Source organism: Anguilla anguilla, chromosome 1, assembly GCF_013347855.1.
Source record: "Anguilla anguilla isolate fAngAng1 chromosome 1, fAngAng1.pri, whole genome shotgun sequence".
In the NCBI taxonomy this organism is placed as follows: Eukaryota; Metazoa; Chordata; class Actinopteri; order Anguilliformes; family Anguillidae; genus Anguilla; species Anguilla anguilla.
In genome coordinates this window covers 15,509,710-15,531,489 of record NC_049201.1, presented here as the reverse complement: position 1 = coordinate 15,531,489, position 21,780 = coordinate 15,509,710, and the positions used below count along the sequence as shown (strand labels likewise).

At 45.9% G+C, this 21,780-nt stretch overlaps 1 protein-coding gene across 1 annotated transcript in view; it reads left to right on the top strand.

The window, feature by feature from the left end:
- The window catches only part of LOC118231456 (inositol-tetrakisphosphate 1-kinase-like), a 53,153-nt gene that overhangs the window by 26,136 nt on the left and 5,237 nt on the right, over nt 1-21,780 (top strand). Inside the window, exons 5-8 of the mRNA XM_035425265.1 lie at nt 5,627-5,744; nt 18,565-18,663; nt 19,171-19,211; nt 21,111-21,276. Coding sequence (XP_035281156.1) covers nt 5,627-5,744; nt 18,565-18,663; nt 19,171-19,211; nt 21,111-21,276 — 424 coding nt within the window. The remainder of the gene's footprint in view (nt 1-5,626; nt 5,745-18,564; nt 18,664-19,170; nt 19,212-21,110; nt 21,277-21,780) is intronic.

The window sequence follows — 21,780 nt, the reverse complement described above, 5'->3', positions numbered from 1 at the left end:
AAAGGTTTTCCATGTTCAATAATAGTATTAATCAATAAATTTCATTGGTGTGAACATTTTCTAAAGTGAAATATCTTAGTGAATGTCATGCCTTTCCACTGTGTTGTACAGTGAGATGACAACACTGTTGGATAGACTCTGTCATCCCTGTCTAACTCTCCATTTCAGATTAATTTTGTACGGAGTAGTACAGCTGCTATTTGTGTGATAGTCAATACTGAATGCCGCTATCCTTCGCTTGTCTATGAGACAAGTGAGTGTGTTTTATATTCAATAAAATCATAGTTTTCCCATTTTAAGGTACAGTATTTATCGTTTGCTGCTAGGCCTGTTCTGAGATGTATTTCTGTGATGTTTTCATCATAGGATGTGGTTGCAGGGCGGTAATTTCACATCTATTGCTATCACCTACCACCCCACAGCATTGGTGGTGTAGTAACTGAGCAGCACCGGCATAAAATGTGCTTCTGTGTATGCGCTGCTCGAGTGTGGGCGACCGTGTGTGCCTGCGTGTGTGCCTGTGTGTGTGTGCCTGTGTATGTGCCTGTGTGTGTGTGCCTGTGTGTGTGTGCCTGTGTGTGTGCCTGTGTGTGTGCCTGCGTGTGTGCCTGCGTGTGTGTGCCTGTGTGTGTGCCTGTGTGTGTGCCTGTGTGTGTGCCTGCGTGTGTGCCTGTGTGTGTGTGCCTGTGTGTGTGCCTGTGTGTGTGTGCCTGTGTGTGTGCCTGTGTGTGTGTGCCTGTGTGTGCCTGCGTGTGTGCCTGCGTGTGTGTGCCTGTGTGTGTGTGCCTGTGTGTGTGTGCCTGTGTGTGTGTGCCTGTGTGTGTGCCTGCGTGTGTGCCTGCGTGTGTGTGCCTGTGTGTGTGTGCCTGTGTGTGTGCCTGTGTGTGTGCCTGCGTGTGTGCCTGCGTGTGTGCCTGCGTGTGTGTGCCTGTGTGTGTGCCTGCGTGTGTGCCTGTGTGTGGGAAACAGAGAATTTAGTCTGTATTTAGCGACTGTGGTGTACTATGCTTTTTGCTCTTAGCCATTTTCACATCATCTAAAATGTAGATTCATTGAGTCCATAGCAGATTTATATATTATAAGATGTGATGCAAGCCATTCTTTAATTCTGACATCGATCACAGCAGAGTAAAGCATCTTCATTACATTACATTACATTACATTACATTCATTTGGCAGACGCTTTTATCCAAAGCGACGTACAAGAAGTGCATTTTCATGATCGTAGACAACTGCTGAACACGGGTTCAGTAAGGTACAATTACTTATTTTGTACAGCTATTTCTAGCTGAGAACAATGAACACTATCCTGGTCTAACATCTGCAAAGCCAAACTAGGCAGAAGATTAAGCTAGAATATTAGGACAAATACAATTTACCAAGAAGTGCAGGGATGGGGCAACATGTAACAAGTGACAAGGAAAAAGGGTTTTTTTTTTTTTTTTTTTTTTTTTTTTTTTTTTTTTTTTTTTTAATATATATATATACACAGCATGGTGGTGGTTATTCTAGGTATAGTCTGAAGAGATGAGTCTTCAGGCCACGGCGGAAGATGGATAGTGAGGGGGAGGTTCGGAGAGGGACGGGGAGTTCGTTCCACCACTGGGGAGCTAGGGTGGAGAAGCTCTGTGATCCCTTTGGGCGGGTGGGAGGGGTTACAAGACGCCCTGCTGCTGCAGAGCGGAGTGGTCGAGCAGGCACATAGAATTGAGTCATGTCCTGCAAGTAGATGGGGGCTGTCCTGTTGGCGGCAGTGTAGGCAAGGGTCAGGGCTTTGAATCGGACCACACTTCATCCACCATAAAGCCTATAGGTACATGAAACTGTAAGCCCAGCATCGTTGTTTCAGTTCCATTTGCTATCCTTCTGTGAGCTGCTAGGCTCACCACAGTCATGGCAGATGCTTTTCAGTCTTTTTGTCATTGGGCAGACGTATACCACACTTGACGGCATGCAATAAATACAAATGTTTTAGTTCTGCCAAGTGTATTGTTTGCCTCTGTGGCATGATAATTCAGCATTGCACATAGGGAATGTTTCTGTACTCAATTCACCTATTTTTCAATGCAAGGTATCTGCTATGCCTCGCTATTTTTTGCTCTTGACACAAATCACAGTTGCTAATAACCAAATGTAGCTACCCATGTACTGGCTTTTAAAAAAATGCAAACCCAGGTCAGCGTGAGGTACACAAGATTCAGATTTCACAGAAATAAAATCTCTCTAACATTGAACTGAGGAGATATTCCCATAACTTTTAATAACAGTGCTGAACCTCCATCATTTTATTCTCCAACTATATTGTATATAAAATGGTGTCAAAAATGTGGAGAAGTGATGTCATTGTTATTAAGCCTGCTGCATTGTTTATGCACATTAACGTGTTATGTAACTATGTACTCTCCCTCCCAGTATGTGTGCTGTCTGTGCAAGACCCTGCCATTCAACATGTAAGCATGAGGACAGGCTTGGGGTTTGAATAAGGAGCAGGACAGTGAGAAGCAGGAGTCTTATTGCTCTCTACCCAGAATCCCACAGTGAATCAGCACAAAGTGTTTGAGTATCTGAGTGGGAAGCACGGTTGCTTTTCAGTTTTTCCTGTGAGGTGGAATGTTCTCCTGCAGCAGAAAACAGCTGAACCCAATATGAGCACAGCTGAATCAACCGGACAGCGGAATGTCTGTCTCTGGATGGATCCACGGGTCCTGCTGTTATCATGCTAACTGTCATCACAGTCTTGGGACAGGCCTGGTGTTGCCAAAATGTTCATCTGGGCAGCAGTTTAGATTAATGAAAATGAGATACAGAGATTTTTCTTCAGTCCATGTTCCAGATTTGGGATGGTTCTGGGTTTTACTCAATAGAGTTGCCCTGCTAACTCAGTAATCCTGCGTTGTGAAACTGGGCCCTGGTCTGTTTCCATAGCAGTGATGTTTTTATCACCATGACAGTGGTGTTTACTAATCAGCTGATTGAGAAGCTGAGTAGATTACCTTCACAGCTGCATTGTTCAATTAGCTGTTAGTTGTGCTAATCGAGGGAGGACCTATCTAATAATTATGCATTATATATAATAATTATATTATTATATCGGTCCTCTCAAATCAAGGCAGGACCTTTATAATAGTTATTACGTATTATATGTGTTATGGTGCCTTATTCGCACCATGCCTTATAGTTCTGCATTGGTGTAAATCATCTTACATTTAGTGCTTCACTGACGTTGCACTCGCCTGTGTGGTTTCCAGCCAGGTCTGGCACTGTTCCTCACAAAACCCGCTTATGTTCCCTCTCACGGTGAGTCGCTGTGGGTAAGCACCGCATTGCAATGTAGGGCAGCTGCATTTCTCTTTGGAACGAACCTTCATGCATCTCTCGTCCAAAGAGAGAGGCTGCTAATCATACGTACCAAGAGCAGATAGAGGGGAGGAAGAAGGAAATTACGGTCTTCTTTCGCTCCCTCTACTGTGATTTGAGTAGATAGCAGGCAATCGCTGTCTTTCCCTCAGAGCCCCCACTGCTTCTGGGCATGTGCTTGGGCCTGGCTACAGCCACTGCCTTTATTACCTCCGCTCCCCCCTGTATTAGATGGAAGTCTTTTTTAAGGTTGTCTTAAAACAGCTGTGCCGCTCTCTCTCTCTCTCTCTCTCTCTGAGGTTTTTCTCACTTCGCTGTGAGAAATTATAAACTGAAAATAACAGCTGGGTTTTGTGTGCTCTTCCGCTTCCTGTGACTGTCGTATAAGAAAAAGATGCAATTCCGACAAATGTCTAATCGGATACTGCTCTTTGACCAAGACCAGACTTTCTGTTATGTTAATATCTAAATACATATTACTTTGAGTATCTTTTTCAAACCAACTACTGTAATTGGTTCTATTCTGTCTTCTATTCTAGCCCAACCAATTGTGAAATAAACTAAATGATGACATTGGTAGATCAATGGATGGATTAATGGTAATGTAAATGGTTAAACTGAATTTATTCATTCATTTCAAGTTTGTTGTAATGAATTGTTCAAACGCATTCATAGTTGTTTTTGGTATGTTTGGTCTGTCAAAGTATCCAATTGTGTGAATCTGACAGCATAACTTCGAGTTATGTGAAGAAAATCAACTTGCAGTATGACAATGAAGTGTATTCAATTAAAGAACTATTCATAGATAATATCTGAAATTCCTTTTTGAAATATTGGGGACAGGCACATACATGCGTATCATTCCCCAGGCCTGGAACGTGCACACGCTATCCTGCGCATTAAAGCCCCTGCACTTGAACATGCTGCACGCGTTTGAGACTGGAGAGAGGGACGGGGGACCCTCCCAGTCACCTGACTGCCCTGAAGGCATCAAACCAAAGGGCAGAGCCAGCCCCGTTCAGCAGAGCTGTGAGATGAGCTGATTTATCTCCGCGCAGGTTATTGTTTTTTTTCGGCAGGAGCGCGTCTCGCGTAAGGGCAGCGCTGCTGGATCCCCGCCGGCAGGGCCCGGGGGAGGGCTGGGGAGGCCTGGGCGCTGACGGACGCTGACAGCGAGAGGGGGCGTGAGCACAGGGGCGCGTATCTGACTGAGCTCAGAACCGCAGCTCATTATCATGGAGTGTGCGTCGCTACGCTTCTGCGTGTGGCCGGTTCTTTCATATGTGTCTGCATCGGATATATGGAGCGGGATGGAGGGAGTGGGAGAGAGGTAGCGGGAGAGAGGGAGAGCGGGAGAGAGAGCGGGAGAGAGAGGGAGGGAGAGGGAGCGGGAGAGAGGCGGAGAGAGAGAGAGAGAGAGAACCGGCCGGAGTGGTTATATAAATCGGAGCGGCTCACGCCAGCCCGACAGGCGGACGCTCTGCTGGAGTGACGTCACATCAGCGGGCCGGTGAGCGGGCGTGGCAAGAGCGCTCGGCGATGTCCGGCGGAAAGGGGGTGGGGGAGGGGGAGGGGGAGGGGGAGGGGAGGGGAGGGGGTGGGCGGAGCCACTGGCAGCGTCCGCGTGCCGCCGCAGGGCAGCGTGGGCGCTCTGGGGATCACCAGGGTTCACGCCTCCATCACGCGGTCAGCGGATCCATGCGGGAGCCCTGTCATCTGTGCTCGCTGTCCTCTGTAAACAGCGCAGCTCTCCCCGTGCTGTTTCCCAGGCATGTCACTGCCACAGAACGCAGCAGCCATCCCGGAATAACCTATCAAATCTGCGCGTTCTGCAGATGCTCTTCTAAATGCACACACTTGCAGCTCACAGAATTGTGTGTGCTGAGTGAATAACCTCAAATCACAAATTTGTTCTGAAATGCATTGCTCTGTTTTTTGTCCCTCGGTACTGTTTAATGTTTTGATTTTAGTTAAATGGATAGGCCAAGCTGTAAGACTTTTCTTTTTCTTTTGGACAGTTGGTGGGAGTCAGATTAAACCCTGTTTAAGCAGCATGGCTTTCTGTGTTTAATGACGCTATGTGCTCCCCATCCCTGTTGGGTTCGTTTTTGCTCCTTATCCCCTGCCCCCCCATCCTTTTCTTAGCGAACCCACATCCACCAACCAACAGCTGCTCTTTAAAAAAAAAAAAAAAAAAAGTCAACTGATGTATCGTTAGGTGTTATGGATTTTAATTGTTTTTTTACCTTCGGTTTTTGCATCGTTGCAGGACTACATTGAGTCCCACCCCGAGACCATTGTGCTGGACCCTCTCCCTGCCATTCGGACCCTGCTGGACCGCTGCAAGTCCTACCAGCTGATCCACAGGATAGAGGACTGCATGCAAGGTATCCATCGGCCCCGCCCCCGTCCACGTGATGGCAAACGATTGATGCCGGGTCTGAGAGAGCAGATTGACAATAGATTGACTGCCGCCGCTCAGCCAATATTTTGTCTTGCAACGTGCACTCTGCATAGTAATGTCTGGCATCGAGGAAGACAAAGCTTCACAGGTACACAGCAAGTCAATGGAGAGTGAGAGAGGCTATCTCCTTATATGGACCGTGACCGAGAGTCAGCAGGGCCTCCAGAAAGATGCTGTCTTGGTGAATTTGTGGCGTTTGATGAGGTTTGCTCATGCTGCCCACACACAGTCTTTGAAGGGGTGTTGGAGGCGAGTTCCTCATTGGCTTGTGGTGGAGACCTGCTTGTGAAAGCGGTTGTCCATCTGTAGTCCTGACTTCCGGTGGCCCCACTCCAGCAGTCATTACTTGTGTTCCTTCAAGTGCTATTTTCTACGTTTGAAGATATTTAGAGGTAAAATTTTGTTACATAAGACTCCTGTGATTGTTGTCTCAAAGAGACAAATGACTGACACTTGATTCTTGAAAATGAAGTGAGGCATAGTAAATAACATTTTTTTAATCCTTTTGTCCAAAATGGATACTTTTTGAAAAGCAGGAATAGCAGTCATTTTATTCTTAGATGTATGAGAACGTGTTAGTTTCCCAGTTCTGACTGAAGGTGGAAGTTGACTCAATGGTTCTGTGGGCAGGACGCAGTCTGGTGTTGGGGCTCCAGGTTATTTTTCTTCCTTTGCCGCTGACGGCGATAACCAGCACAGCGGTCGACCGCAGGCCGTGTCAGTGAGTCAGTCGGTCAAGGTCTTTACCGGGAGAGCTGGGGCCGCAGGATACGGGCGATGAAAGCCGGCTTCCTGCCTCACACCCCGCACCCTTTTGTCCCGGTGAGACTGCCGGGCTTTCGTTTTCGTTTTCTGCCTCTCTGCAGTCCTTTGTTCCTCCGGGGTCTCGGAGGCCAGGGCTTCCTCGCTGCGGACGCCGGAGGCTTTGCGGGCTTTAGAGCGGAAACGCGGGAACAGCGCCGAGCCGTGCGGTTATCCTGCGCCGCGCCGCGGACGGACGCGGGCAGGGTCGGCGGCCGCTGGAACGCCCCGACGCAGAGGATGTTTTTGAGGGAGACGCTGCTGTAGGACTGGAATTATTTCATTGTGCTGCCTCCTGAAGCCCAACTCCCGTTCTGAATAAACAGCCCATCAAGGCCATCAGTGAGGCCTGCTGCCCTCTGTTTGCCCGCAGCCCCTCCGTTTAATGAGTTTGCTACAGTTGGGCGGCAGTGTAGTATAATGGGTAAGGAACAAACTTGTAACCTATAGGTCACAGGTTCGATTGCTGGGTAGGGCACTGCCATTGTACCCTTGAGAAAGGTACTTAACCTGCATTTCTTCAGTATGTATCCAGCTGTATAAATGGATGCAATTTGTAAGTCGCTCTGCTGAAGGCCTGTAATGTAATGTAATGTAATGTCCTGGGCCGTCACGCTAGCGTACGTACCGCACAGCTGTGATGAACTCAGAGGTGAGCGTTTGCATTTAGTTGCAGCCGCTGTTGTGAGAGAAATCTTTGTTTAAAATACCAAGACAGTGAGTGTTCTCTCAGTGGGCCGCTTGCCTGGCAACCGGAGTTATGGATATTAGCAACAGCAGCAGAGGATGCTGGATGGAGCGCAGGGCACTCATTTTAGAATGTAGCTAATGAGCGTGGGCATCTCCAGTCGTCACCTCGATACGGAATGGCCAATAGTCTGCAACCGCAGCTCCTACGAAACACGTGGGGTCGCCAGCTGCTTTTTTTCACACCACAGGCTATAGCGGAGCTCACACAGAGTGGAGTCAGAGGAGGAACCTCCATACGCAGCTGTCGCATCTACACGTGCCTGATCAACCAGCAAGGGTTGCTATATAACGATAAACACATATCCGTTTACCACAGCATGGTGCCTTAACCAAATGAGCCATCCTTCAGCAATCACTGCTTTCTGAAACCCTTCATCAACTTTCCTCTTTCCAAAATAATGTTTGAGTATGTGGTTATTGACTAGATTTTTGTAGCTGAAGAATCACTCACCCAGGCAGTATCCTTCCTTCTGAGCTCAGGGAAAGATCTGATGTATTTCAAAATGGTCAACATCATAACGTCATCCTCGGTCCCCTCCAGACCTGAAAAAACTGAACACAAACTGACATCAAAATCAGACATTCCTCAAAGCTCCCTCTTATAAACCGCTTAGCTCCCAAAACGTGCATTTCACAGAGGATGTTGTTCAGAGCATTAATGTGGATATAAGCCAAGACATCATCCAGGGTTCATTATCATTGAGGAAAATCAGTGGCTGACTTTCTGGAGATTACAGTTTTTATTTATTTTTATATTTTTTTCCTAATCTTGAGCCAGAAGGGTTTCTGAGACATGTTGGAGCCTGACGTCAGTGCTTTAAAAATAGAGCTTGGAAAATGTTTTTTTTTTTTTTTCCTCCCTTCTTTAAACAAGCATGATTGTTATGTAATGAAATCTCAAAGCTGTAGCTGTGTCTGTGCAATTCACATTTATCGCTCAGCCCTGCTTCTCATTCACTGGCAGCAGTCAGAAAAGGACACATGATGGAGGGGACGAGTGTCGGCTACAACGGCTTCCCTGTTTTTAAATTATTCTCCCTCGGTTTGTTCAGATTATGAAGTGCTTATTCATCTGAAGTTTGTTACCATTTAAAACATGCCCAGAGGAGGTTCTGTTTGATCCTCATGGAGAATTTTGTTACCTTTGAAGACTAACTGACCGTTTTTTGTGTATTCGTTTGAAAACCTCCTGTTGCGACCTCACCACTCATACCTGTGTGAAGGAAACCATGAACGTTCATTTATTCAAAGATTTACACAATTCTGTAATGAATGATGATGAAGTCCACATTGCCACAAGGTTTTAGTTCCCACAGCTGAAGCTGTATTTTGCTGTGAAGGAAGTTCTGCCATTTTAAAATGCATTGCCTCTGGACCCATGAGCAGAAATGCTCTGGCACGGCCACTTCCTCCTCTTTATCGGTCCAGCCCACGGAATCCTGAGACCGCTGCCAAGGCAACGGTATGATGAAGACTGCGGAGACAGGACAGTGATGGCAGCAGAGCTGGAATGATGAGGAAACATAGACCAGACTGTGATGGCTACAGAGATGGAACTATGAAAAGAACTGAGGCACAAGTGGAAAGAGGGACCGAGACACAACGATGAGGGAACAGACAGAGAACTGCAGAAAGAGAAAGGCTAATACTGCTGATAAAACATTCAAGGCTATAGATAAGGACTTTGAAGGCTATGTAAACAGAACTGTGAAGAAAGGCGAAGGTATGGGAAAGGTGAAGGAAACGGACATAATCGTGAAGGCTAGAGTGACTTCCTGTTGTTGAGCAGTACAGCTGTACCTGTGAGTAGTCCTCAGAGAGGAAGTGGGGCATTTTTGTTGAGAGTTCATCTTGTGGCAACATCTAGTTTTGGAAAAAATGTTATCGCAGTTTTTCTATCACATTTTAGCTCAGATAATGGTTCTGCAATGTCAGAGCAATGACCAGAACTCTACAATGCTCCCATTTTTAGGTCATGTGACCCATTTGGTCCTGAAAATTGATGTGTGCTGAGTCAAAATATAATTTAGGAGCACTTCTACTAATTGGGTGTGCTCCTAAACTTTTCAACATAGGAGCACATGTGCTTCTTGGAAAAAATGTTAGCGTAGAGCCCTGCCCTCAACAGGACCTTGGGTCATGCTGAGTGTGCATGACAAGGCGGTGAGAAGATTATCCATTTGGCTGGCCCTGTGTCCCTGCTACCCTTTGCTGCTTCTGCGACCCATCGGGTCAGACTGGTGCAGGCCTGTATTAGCATTATGATGCCTGGCTGAAGTAGTGGATTAAGTCTGAGTTGAGGGAAAGGGAATCATTATCCGCCATGTTCCTTTGCGATTTCAGCGTATAATCATTCCCTGATATGTTTTCAGGGTCCAAATGAAGTTGTCTGTGCATGGAGTTGGGTTGTCACCGTAATAGTGCTGGGGTCATGGCAAACAGCTTTTGGTATGTAGTTCAGTTTGTGCAATGGATATACCAGTTGTTTTTTTCATGCACTTACCTGGGAAGATATTTGCCAATCTAGCCACGTAATGAGTAACAAGTGTTTGAAGTAAGTTTGCATTCAGTGAAAACATGGAGATTTTTGCAAACCAAAAGCAAATCTTAAGGCAAAATGTGGATTGGCTGAATTCACAGGACACTAGCGTTAGCCTTTCTACGTAAGGCAGCTAGTATGCTGTGTGATCATCGTCCCCTTCCAAAGGCACAATAGGGTCCTGTAATAAAAACCAGCCTTTTGGCTGAGATAGTTCCATCCCTGTTATTCATTGCCCCATCGTTGGCCTTCTTAAGTGTTATTTAACCTGGTATTGCATGTCCCTTATAAAGCAGAGCATGGCCAAACAATTTACTTACAGTATGTCTCTGGAATTTTCCTTGCTCTGTTTATATGTAAGTCCCTGTTCTACGTATTTACATCAAGGGCACCTGGAGTCAGGCTTTAAATGGTGAAGTGCATCTTGATAGCCATTCCGTAACCTTCATTGTCAGTATCACCTTGCATAAATAAAGGACTGTTTGTGGAATTTTAAAAACAGACCTTAAGAGAAATTACTTTAATTGGTTTATATAAAGTGTCGTATATGAGAGGGACAAGGAATTACACACATAAATTCAAGGTCTACCTCCAGTTGTTTAAACATGACGAACAATAACATCTGGTTGTTGATACCATCAACCAAAAACAAAGGTCCAGTATATTAAAGATCGGGCTGTACTGACGACTGATGACTCAGGACAAGACCTTAACAGATATATGAGCATTGGCAACAGAAATGGGGTTTTAATTTTGAACACTGCACACTCTAGCACGGGTGTGATTAGACTAGTGTAGTTAAGTACAAACTGCACTATACATATACTACATGACCAAAAGTATCTGGACACCTCTTGGTCTAGGACAGTTTTTTATGGTTTGGGCTGGGCCCCTTGAAGGCAAATATTAATGCTACAGCTTAGTCACATTCTAGACGATCCTGTGCTTCCCCAACAGTTCTGGGAAGGCCCTTTCCTTTTTCGGCATGACAGTGCCCGGGGGCACACAGCAAGGTCCATATAGAAATGGTTTTGTCAAGAACAGAGTGGAAGAACTTGACTTGCCTGCAAAGAGCCCGGAACTAAACTCCATCCAACACCTTTTGGATCAGTTGGAAAGCCAACTGCGAGCCAGGCCTAATCACCCAATCGGTGCCCGACCTCACTAATAATCAGAATCAGTGCTGACAGATATTGCATGTGGTTATCCAGCTACAGATGTTTTTTTTTAATCATCAGCTGGCACGTTCTTTTTTCAGCTTTAAAGTTTCACACTACTACAGCTGTATATCATTTTTAGGCTTACTGTCTCAATATAAATAAGAAAAAATATGGAGAGTTGAGCTGTGTTTGCTTGCGAAGCCAAAGGTCATATTATTTTGTAAATAATGCTTTTGGCTGTTTTAAATCGGAAGTGAATTTCAACACAACCTTTGCTCCTTTTACCAAAGCCTCTGTTGCTATTAGCTGCATGTGTTGGGACGGACCAGAAAAGAACTGATACCTCACAAGGACATCTAGTCAACCTGACAGCTTAGTGGAAGCCTTCTTGATGATTGGGATATTGTAGGAAGGAGTTGTTTTCCTCCTTACCCAGTGTGTTTGCAGAAACTCTGAAGTATCCACCAGCTCCCCTACTGTCCTGCAGCCTTGGGAGAGCTCATCTGACGTTTCCACTTGTGACAGTTCTGTGTAGCTGAAGGACAGACATGCCAGATCCCTCAGCAGGGGTTTGGAAAGAACACTGCTCAATGGTGGCCATCTTGTGGTAAATAATATGCTTATTGGTTTTCAGTTAGTGAGTGAGTGGATAAGTGAATGAGTGAGGGAGAGAATCAGGACATCACTGTTTCTGTAGTTGATTTTCTAGTCACAGACACAAAAGGCTGAAGGTCACAGCTCGATGGGATTTTGCCTTTAAAGAGCCCTGCTCTTGCAGGACCCCTGGAAGTCTCTACTGACAGTGACAAACGTCTCCTCTTCAAGTCCTTATAGGAAATGAGCAAAGAGGGGCCTGATCCCATCTTCCCCTGCAAATCCCCAGTGGGTGTCTGGGCCAGGGTTACAAAGAGCTCTCGCAAACCCACGGAGATGCTATGTCTGGGCAGTTGTGAGCAGAGCTGTTCATAAATAATAAAGCTCCCGGTTTCTCCATTGTCAGTAGGTCTTCGGGCAGAGCCCAGAGATGACATCGCAGAGATTGGTTGAGTCCAGTAGTGTGGGGGATGTGATGGATCTGTGTGCTACTCTAATGCAAGGCTGATGGTTGAACGCAATGGGTCCTGGCAGTTTGATGTAGCGTGTAGGCTAACACACTTCCTCTGGCTCACCCCAGTTTGTTACCTGCTGTAAGCTAGTGCAGTAGGCATACTTTCTGCTGTACAGAACTTGTAGCATTGTGAGATGGCTTCCTAAAATGCTTCCGTCCTTGGAAATTAAGAAGATTCATATCTCCGTGAGTTAAGGTTGTCTCACAAAACTGCATTAAAGCACCAAGATAAAAGAGGTCTCTGGCCTGTATGAGTAAGGTGCTCTTTTTCCGTGAGTGTAAGTTCCTGCAGGCTGACCCTGTGGTGGGTGTTCTCTCTCTTGTTTATTGGATTCCTTTCCCTTGATTCCTGTGCAGTGACAGCAGTGAGGTCAGGGGCTAGTGGATGCCGTGTGCGTGTGAGCTTCCCATAAACCCCTGCACTGGCTCCGCTGGGTCTGTGAGGCCAGGGACTGTTTAGACAGTGTTCCTCTGAGAGATTGATCCTCCGGGGAGGAGTTCAGTGGTCCGCCAGGCACATCACCGGCATCTTTTCCACACGACGGGCCTTCCTTTTTGCATCCACTTTACAGAAAATTCCTCGGAACTGTTCCGGAGTTATCCTTCATTGTCTCAGTGTTTCAGCTTGCTTTTAAGCAAGGAGATGGATCTTGAAGTGCTTGGCATTGGCCTAAGGAATGGCCCTTCTGTAAATAACAGTAAATATAATTACAATAGTAATTGAACCGTGTCCCCAGCATGAGGGGGAAATTTCTCGGAACCTTATTTCAAAACAGGCCATTGTGATTCCCAGCAGTGGAGAGTCATTGTATTTGGCCTCTTCGTTGCTTCCCGGTTATTCAGAAGCACTTTATTTTAGCTTCTACTTCTCCTGCTCTATCTCCCAGAGACAGACTTTGTCTGCTATTCAGTCACTGATATCATAAGTAAACATTTACTCGAGGCTTGTAGCAACAAGCTTTATAGTTATAATTTGCCCTTTTAATAGTTATTACAAGTTCCCTGAAAGTTCTCAGTTTGGTGGAATTTAGCGTAACAGCTCTTTTATTTTTGAGAATTGAGAATTTCTTGTGCAAGTACTCACAAGAGGCAAATTCATTTGTAGCATGCTGGAATCCTGAACAGTATCGGGTTTTACAAAGCATGAGATGCTGCAAACTGCCAATGGAAAATTACCATTAGCAGTACCCTAGTGTTCCAACAAGGAACAGCTGTTTTCTTGCTGTGTAGCCCTTTGTTGCAGAAGCACAGTGAGAAGCAGAAAGGAGAAGGTACCATGGCAAAAGATGCGAGCACCATGCCAAAAAATACATGCTGGATGGAAACAGAAGAATTTATTGCACTGTGGCAAGAACATGAGTTTATTGGATCCATCTGCAGACACCTACCAAAAAAATGGAAGTTTGATAAGTATTGAAAAATAACTAGGCATAATACTAGAATGGGGTTGGTAATTGTGTGTCGAATTATGTTTAGTACATTTTGCAATTGTGACACTCTTTTTTTTAATGATGCTTTGGCTGCCACCAATTTCACAGTGAACCACATGTAGAACCCACATGTGCTTTGTGGGTTTTACTCATTGCATACTCACTTGTGATATTCAGGAATATTCAATAATTTTTATACTTCAGCCGAAACTTAAAAGTGCCCATTCCTCACCTTCAGGTTTAATTCTGTTCCTTCAGGAGAATTCCAGCGCTTGGTCTCTGTGGGTACATAAACAGTGCAAGGTATTCCCCAAGAACAAATCAAATTTGACTCGTAAGACCTGCCCTATTAAATTTAAGAGAAGGTAGGACTGTTTTAGTGTATTTTTTCAGGCTATTTATTCATTTGCTTTCCCCTCAGGGGAATAGCTTGTATTGTGGCATGAGAAACGGGCTATAGCGAGAGAGTGCTTCCCACAGTTGGCACAGACCTCTGGGTTGTGCAGCCTTATTAGGCAAGTGGCAGCAGCAACGGAACATATTCAAGCTGACATTTTTAAACAGGCCCAAAAAAAATCTATTCTGAATGAAAATGAACTCAGAGGTTGGGAGAGAAGTCTTTGTTCTTCTGAAGGAAATGGTTCTGTAGATGACAAAGGACTTCTTGTGCAGACATAGTAGATTTAAGGTTTAAAAAGACCCGACCTCTCGACTCTCGCGTGGGAATGCTTGTTGTGACTCTCTGGGTGATATGTCATGTTCTCAGTACCTTCATGTCTTTTTGTAGCACTGAACTCAACAGTTACACAGAGCTCCATAATGTTTGGGATGTATTTGTCCTTGATTTGGCTCTGCACTCCACAATTTTAGATGTGTAACAACTCACACATGGATAAAGTGCACGTTCTCAGCTTTTATTAAAGGATATTTTTATACATTTTGGTTTCACCGTGTAGAAATTGAAGCACTTTTTACACATGGCCCCCCCATTTCAGGGCACCATGATCTTCTTTACAGCAAATGGCTTCACGGTTGTTTCTGATGAGTCAGTTGTGTTCAGTTGCCTCCTTAGTGCAGGTATAAGAGAGCTTTCAGTTTTTAGTCTTTTTTAATTTTGATCTAATCTGAGAATAATAGTAATCTGAGAAACTTGGTGGTGGGGGTGTTATGGTTTTAGGCAAATATGGCTGCCATTGCTACTGGCTCAATAGTCTTCATTGATGATCCACTTCTGATAGCAGCAATTAATTGAGCAGATAAGGTGCTTCTGTACACTTCACAAGTTCAAACAAATGCCTCCAAACTCAGTGGGCGGTGCTTCATCCTCCAGGAAAACAGTGATCCCAAACACTACTAAAGCAACAAATTTGTTCTTCAAGGCCAAAAACTGGAAAATTCTTGACTGTCCAAGTCAGTCACTCGATCTGAATCCAATTGAACATTTGAGCGTTTCAGATGCTGAAGAGAGAACTTAAGGCAAAAAGCCCCTGAAACATACAAGAGTTGAGTATTTTTGCAGTACCAGCCTGGCAGAGCATATCACCAGAGAAGATACTCAGCACCTGGTGATGTCTGTGCGTTACAGACTTCAAACAGTCATTGAATGCAAAGGATATGCAACGAAGAACTAAATGCTACTACCTTAATTTACATAATTTACATAACATTAATTAGGCCTTTATGGTGTCTTAAACATTATGGTGGCCTGAAATGCGGGACAATGTATAGAAAGTGCTGAAATGGTAAAACCAAAGTGTATAAAAATACCCTTAAATAAAAGCTGAGAATGTGCACTTTACACACATGTGAATTGTTTGATTACAAATCTAGGAATCCAGAGCCTAATTGAGAAAATATGTCTTTGTCCCAAACATTAGAGAGCTCACTGTATGTGAATTCTGCCCCGCAGAGCCACGTTTGTACAGTGATAAACAGAGTTTTCAGGCCCCTCATTTCGAAGCAACCAGCCCTGGCGCCATTGTTAGAACTGTGTTTTTAAGCCCATTCCTAGCTTGAAAAAGTCAGGGCAGAAGACTTGTTTTCGGAAGCATTGTCAGACGGAGAGAGGTCAATGTTCAGTCACGAAAACAAGTTTTTGTCTGTGGAGACACGAAGGATCGTGTTTGATCTGAGGGTTGCATGTAATAAACCCCTGTTGTAAAGCTGTCCCCGGCCTTATCCATGACTTCAAAGTTCTCAGAAGACGCACTCTGCTTAATCCAAACTTATTTGCCTTCTGTTTGAGTGGAGAGCAGTGTGTGCAGTGCAAACACGTTTCCTAGGATTAACACTTCTTATTTAAACGTAATCAGCTGTACTTACTTGCTCCCATGGCTCTGTAGGGAATGTGTCAGTTTTTTTTTTTTTTATCTCCTTAAGTACAGACGTTCTGCGTTCCTCTAACCTCACGCTCATTCATTCTCATCACGTATTTTATGCTTCTAAGAATTTAGTTTCTCTATTTGTTTAAGATGAATTAGCGGCTGTCTATTTGATTAAAAACAAATGGACTCCGAGAATCAGCCAGGCTATGATAAGAAGCCACGAGCGCTTTTAAAAACAGGGTTATTAAAGATCTCCGGAGATGCAACACTTGCCCTTGGTTTTGAAAAAACAGGAAGCTGCTCAGGCTCTATCTCGCAGGAAGTGACATCCATTTGTGGGCGCCCAGTGCCTTCCCACTATCACACTTGTCCCCAGCCAGCCAACCTTTCGTGGTACGTTAGCAAGAGCTAAAGCTGGCCCCTCATTCATTCGCTGTTCCAGACCCTGCCCTCCAGGTAGCGTTCGTCAGGCCCTATGTTTATCAGCGTGTCTGGCTTAGGTCAGCGTTTTGGTCGCTCCTGTCTCTGAGAGGCCGTTGTTTGTTGTGGGGGCTGAGAGGGACGGGAGACAGTAACATCCGAATGTGACCCGGTCTGTGAGATGTAACAAGCAGGGCTGAACGGGGCAGAACAGTGACCTTGCTCCCTGTAATGTGTGTCTAGCGTGTGCCTGCTAGCGTGCGTCTGCTAGCGTGTACCTGCTAGCGTGCACCTGCTAGCGTGTACCTGCTCATTTTATTTGTTGCTCAGGGCTGTGTGTCGAACCTTCTCCCGTTTCATTCAGACCTACACGACTATAAGCTTCCCTCGGGCCTTGGCTCTTACCTGTGTTTGTTAGCTTTGTTGTGGGCCCAAGTGTGGCATCGTTAAACTCGGTTCACATCTGTGTGTGTGTCTGTCTCTCTGTCTGTCTATCTGTGTCTTTGTGTCTCTGTCTGTGTGTGTATGTGTGGTTCTGTCTGTGTGTGCCTGTGCGTGTGCATGCATGGCACGTGCAAGTGTGTGTGCGTGTGTCTGTGTGTCCGTCCCTGTGTGTGTATGTGTGTGTCCGTCTGTGTGTGCCTGTGCGTGTGCATGCAAGCCACGTGCAAGTGCGTGCGCATGTGTCTGTGCATGTTGCTGTGACTGAGTGAAAGCAAGGCAGATATCGATAGCCATGTGAAGTCAATTCAGCATTACTCGTCAATGTGGTTTGTGTTATCCGCCAGTTTATCTTCAGGCAGTTCTTTCTGTCGTTGTGCAGAGTCACTTTTGGTTCTCTGTTTTCCACTGTTCTTGTTGTCTGGTTACGCAGGCCTTATTTGGACTCGCCTACATTTCCGTCGTCTTTCTGCCGGTCTGCTGCCTGCATCTTTCTCCCGCTGCTCTGGTGTTTGGCTGACGCGTGGAGTCGGCTGTTATGAGTAGAAACTGTGAGATCTGATACCGCTGGGAAGTGATGGATAAACTGGAGGTGTTTCTTAACACCTCTGATCTGCAAGAAGAAGTCCTTCCCTTCTCATAGTGAGGACCGGGCCCTGCTCTGAGCAGCGCTCCAGAAGACCCACAGCGCTAATGCTCGCAGCCCATGCCAGAGCCATTCTGTGGGGAAGGCATCGGTGCATTTCAGCAGTGTTTTCGCGAAGCGCAAGTTTCCATAACAAATGACTAATAGAGGCTGCGGCTCGAGCAGTTGGCGTGTTCGCGGGAGCGCGGCCTGGTGAAATGGAGTGTGTCAGGCGACGCGCGTCTGTTCTCGGTTAGCCGTGCAAAAAAATAAAAAAAATATCTTCTGGAAGCGACTTCTGGATTACTTCACGGTTAGAGAATTTCTCTCGCTACTGATTTACACGTATTGATTTTTATTTCTCTGGACAGTATCCATGACATTAAAGCCAATGTCTGGCTTTCAAAACAAGCCTTGAACAAATATTTAAGTGGTACCACCAGCAGTGACTGGCTGAGGAATTTCAGGATCACCTCCTGACTATTGTTTTTTTGGAAAGTATATTGGATTAAGATAGCATTTTGACAGCACCAGTGTAAATGGCGCAGCTGGAAAGGTACACTTTGCTCTACAAACGATCTGCTGGAGCAGACGCTGTTAAAATACTTGATTGCTTGATGTGTGGAAAGATCTTGTATTTGTTGGTAGGTTAGCAATGGCTTAGCTAATAATATGGTAAATAATGGTAATTTATTATAAAGTTTAGTATGTTCAAGTTAAAATCAAAATGTCGTCGTTTATTAGACATTCTGAAGCCTGGTTTGAGTCTGGTTCTTCCCAAGGTTTCTTCCTGTATGCCACCTCGAAAGTTGCCCTCTCTCCTGTCACTCTAAGCTTAGTTTTGTGGGTGTTTTAGGCTGGTGTTGTGAAGAATATTGTCGGTACAAATTTTTGTAAAATCCTCTATATGCATTCTGTTTTAATTTAACTAAGTTAGGTCACAACATGTCAAAATCTTTGCAAGCAAAACCTTTTTTTTTACAAGATTCAAAATATATGAATGTTGGTTCTCATTTGTTCTTTTTTTTTTGGAAGGAAACAACTGAGGGTTGCCTGCTTGTAGTATGTGTCGGCAAGAGCACCTAGAGGGTAGGGGAGCTTGTTAATGTGAGTCTGATTCTCTGTCTCTCATTCCCTCCCTGTAGATGACAGGATCTGTTCCCCGCCCTTCCTGGTCCTGAACAGCGAGTGCGGTCCGGACACACTGGAGCAGATCGAGGAGCACGGACTCACATTCCCCTTCAGTGAGTACGCCCCCCCTCCGGTGCTGCTGGGGCTGCAGGTGCTTTCTGTTCAGCTCGAGCTGAGTCAGCGTTTGGGGGGGTGCAATCTGTACACAACCGCGGGAGAAAAGGAAGCAACTGGAGTCATTTGACTGCTGAGGAACTTCCTTTCTGGAACGTTCTGGGCTTTGGGCGAGGGTCAGGGTACCGTGATTAAGGGAAGCGCTGTGCATACACAGAGTGCACGCACTGCTGTCGATGACCAGGGTCACCTTTTGCATGTACTTTGTGTGCACGTTTGTTTCAGGCGCTCTCTGAAACGAGCCTTGAATTATAAATGAAGGGAAGGCTTATTGCTAGCGATAATGAAGCTCATACGTGCATGTGGTAATGGGTCCGCCGTAGTGTGGTTCCGTCATGTCCTTCCTCCCTGCGAGGCCTTGTCTAACAGTCAGCTGCTCCCCCGGTGGAGGAAGTACGGCCTCTCCTGCATTCTCACGCTGCTCTGTTTCTCCTCCTCCTCCACAGTTTGCAAAACACGAGTAGCACATGGAACCAACTCCCACGAGGTAAGGGAGCATGACAGGATGTGAACTTGGGCTACGGCTGTGTGTGTGTGTGTGTGTGTGTGTGTGTGTGCATTAGCATGTCCGGCAAACAATGTCTAGCAGGTTATCAGGTACTTAAGAGCTTTTCACCCCTGTCCTTGAGTTCACTCGAGTCTCCGCAGAAGCGGTGTTGACTCTGGCCTCCGGGCGATGAGCGATGTACGCACTGTACTCGGAGAGGAAATTGGCCAAGACCTTCCCTCTTCTCGTTAACAAACAAAACCTGCTCGACTGCGAGAGAGGAACGTGAGAGGTGTGAGCCGCACGGCCTCTTCGTTCCCTGGCTGTGCGCGTGCCCCACAGTGGACGCCTGCAGTCAGGCGCTGTCCTCCGGGGGGAATTTGGGCTGGTAAGAGGGCCTCGGCTGAGCCCGCGGCGTGTGGATGAAGCGCCACCTCCGTCCCTCTCCAATCCCAAACTGATTCCATCCCGCCGTAGCGGTGTGGCCGTTTACCGTAAACCCAAAGGTTTCTGGAAGCTTAGTCACTACCAAGGAACTAACAGGATGGGTGTCGGGGAAAAAAGAAACAGGAGAGGGGGTCTTTATCTGTGAGAAGTCTCGCATCACTGTCTAGCTCTCTTGGCAGCCTCTGCACCATTGTTGTCTGATTGTTGTCGTTTAACGGTGTCACAGTAATACATCACTGGCACAGGCATCACATGGTTAGTGACTCGTAGAGGAACTCTGGTGCGGATCATGCGGGCTGTCTGTCGTTGCCATGGGAACATTATGGTAATTCTTTTGTACTCTCAGAACGTTGGCCAAGGGCCATATTTGAGAGGATTTTTTTAGTATCTGAGCAAATATCAGGTGTATTGGCGAATCAACTTTTTTTTTCTTCTTTTTTTAACTGTTTAGCCATGTATTGACTTTTGGGGACTTACAAGATAAATGTGTCGCTAATGAATGAGGAAATCGGTGAAGAGAAAACAGATTGCGTGGTACCAGTGCCAGCAAGTGGTGAGGCTTTGCCTGAGGCAGCATCTCACAGCTATTATATAGAGTTTATGTCCCTCTGTTTAATGTTTAACGTAGTGGCGTACTGCGACCTCTGACTGGAGTGATGGTGGGCCACCTTGGTGATATGGCCTAATGCCTCTGCATTGAGCCACCCACACACGGGGTCACGTGGTGTAGCCCCAGCCAGGTTTTTGGATCGCAGTCGATAGGCTCGATGTCACCACAGTGTAACGGTGGTCACGTGTTATACAATTTGTGCAACCACCTTGGTTAAAATACTACATGGAATGAAATAGTATCCAATGTTTGTAGTTGTTCTTAATGAAAGGTTACCCAGGAAATCTCAAGATTAAGTTCTTGGAAGTGCGTGAGGGTAAACGAGTTTGTTCTGTTTCTTGGAGTGCCCGGTTGATTGGTCACTTCACTAATTCAAAGCCGCTGCAGCATTCTGTGTACGGAAAGGTGTGCTGCCTGCCACCTCTCCCCTCTCTGCAGTGTTTCAGCTGAGCTGCGCAGTCATCGCACCTGAGCACTACAGCTCTTACGCAGGCTGGCGCAGGCAGACAGTCACTATTTGGTTGCTGTTTGTTCCTGTGTGCTTACCAAACAAGACTGTCCTCATTTAAAGATGTTGAAATGAAAATGTCATGCATTTTAGCTGATATGCGTACTGAAATATTGGAAGTAGCCGCTTCCCCTGATATTGACTTTTTGAAATATGACAGCCAGCGGTTACACACTTGCCAGAACAGTTCCATCCTGTGCTTTTCTAGAATGTCTATTTACACAGGTATGCCTACCCTGCTTTTGTCAATGCGCAGGATTGGACTTGTCCGTGTTGCGCTGAACTGAGTTAGCCAAGCGTGGTATGAGATGGGATGAACTGAATCTTTTCTCAGATGGCCATTATCTTCAGTGAGGAGGACCTCAAGGACATCACACCACCCTGTGTGATCCAGAGCTTCATCAACCACAACGCCGTGCTGTACAAGGTCTTTGTGGTGGGAGAGTCCTACACCGTGGTGGAGCGGCCCTCGCTCAAGAACTTCCCCGCTGGACCGGCTGGTGGGGCCCCTCTCAGTTCACCAATAGAGCCTCTCTCTCTCTCTCTCTCTCTCAGTCTCTCTCTTTCTCTCTCTCGCTTTCTGTCTCTCTCTCTCTCTTTGTCTCTCTCCCTCTCTTTCTGTCTCTTTGTCTCTTGCTGTCTCTCTCTCTTTTTCTCTGTCTCTGTCTCTCTCTCTTTCTCTTTGCACATGTGTATTTCTGACCTGCTGATTAGCATTTACCATGATCACACACTACATGCACTTTAATTTCCTGTGTATTAAGTAAGAGGCCCCCCATTTTTTAAACAACATGTCCTGAATTAACCCTGCGTTTAATAATCGTCAGTGGTTTTACATGCCCATTTTACCAGGATGCGCTTTGCATAGCCATCGTTTTGTGTTGCAAAGTTGAATACGTCAGTATTTAGTTTGATGGCTGCTGCTTGCCTTGGCTGTGCCTGCAGTGTGAGACTCCCCTCCGCTGCAGTACGAGCTGCTATGGAAACGAGTTTGGCCTGAGCGG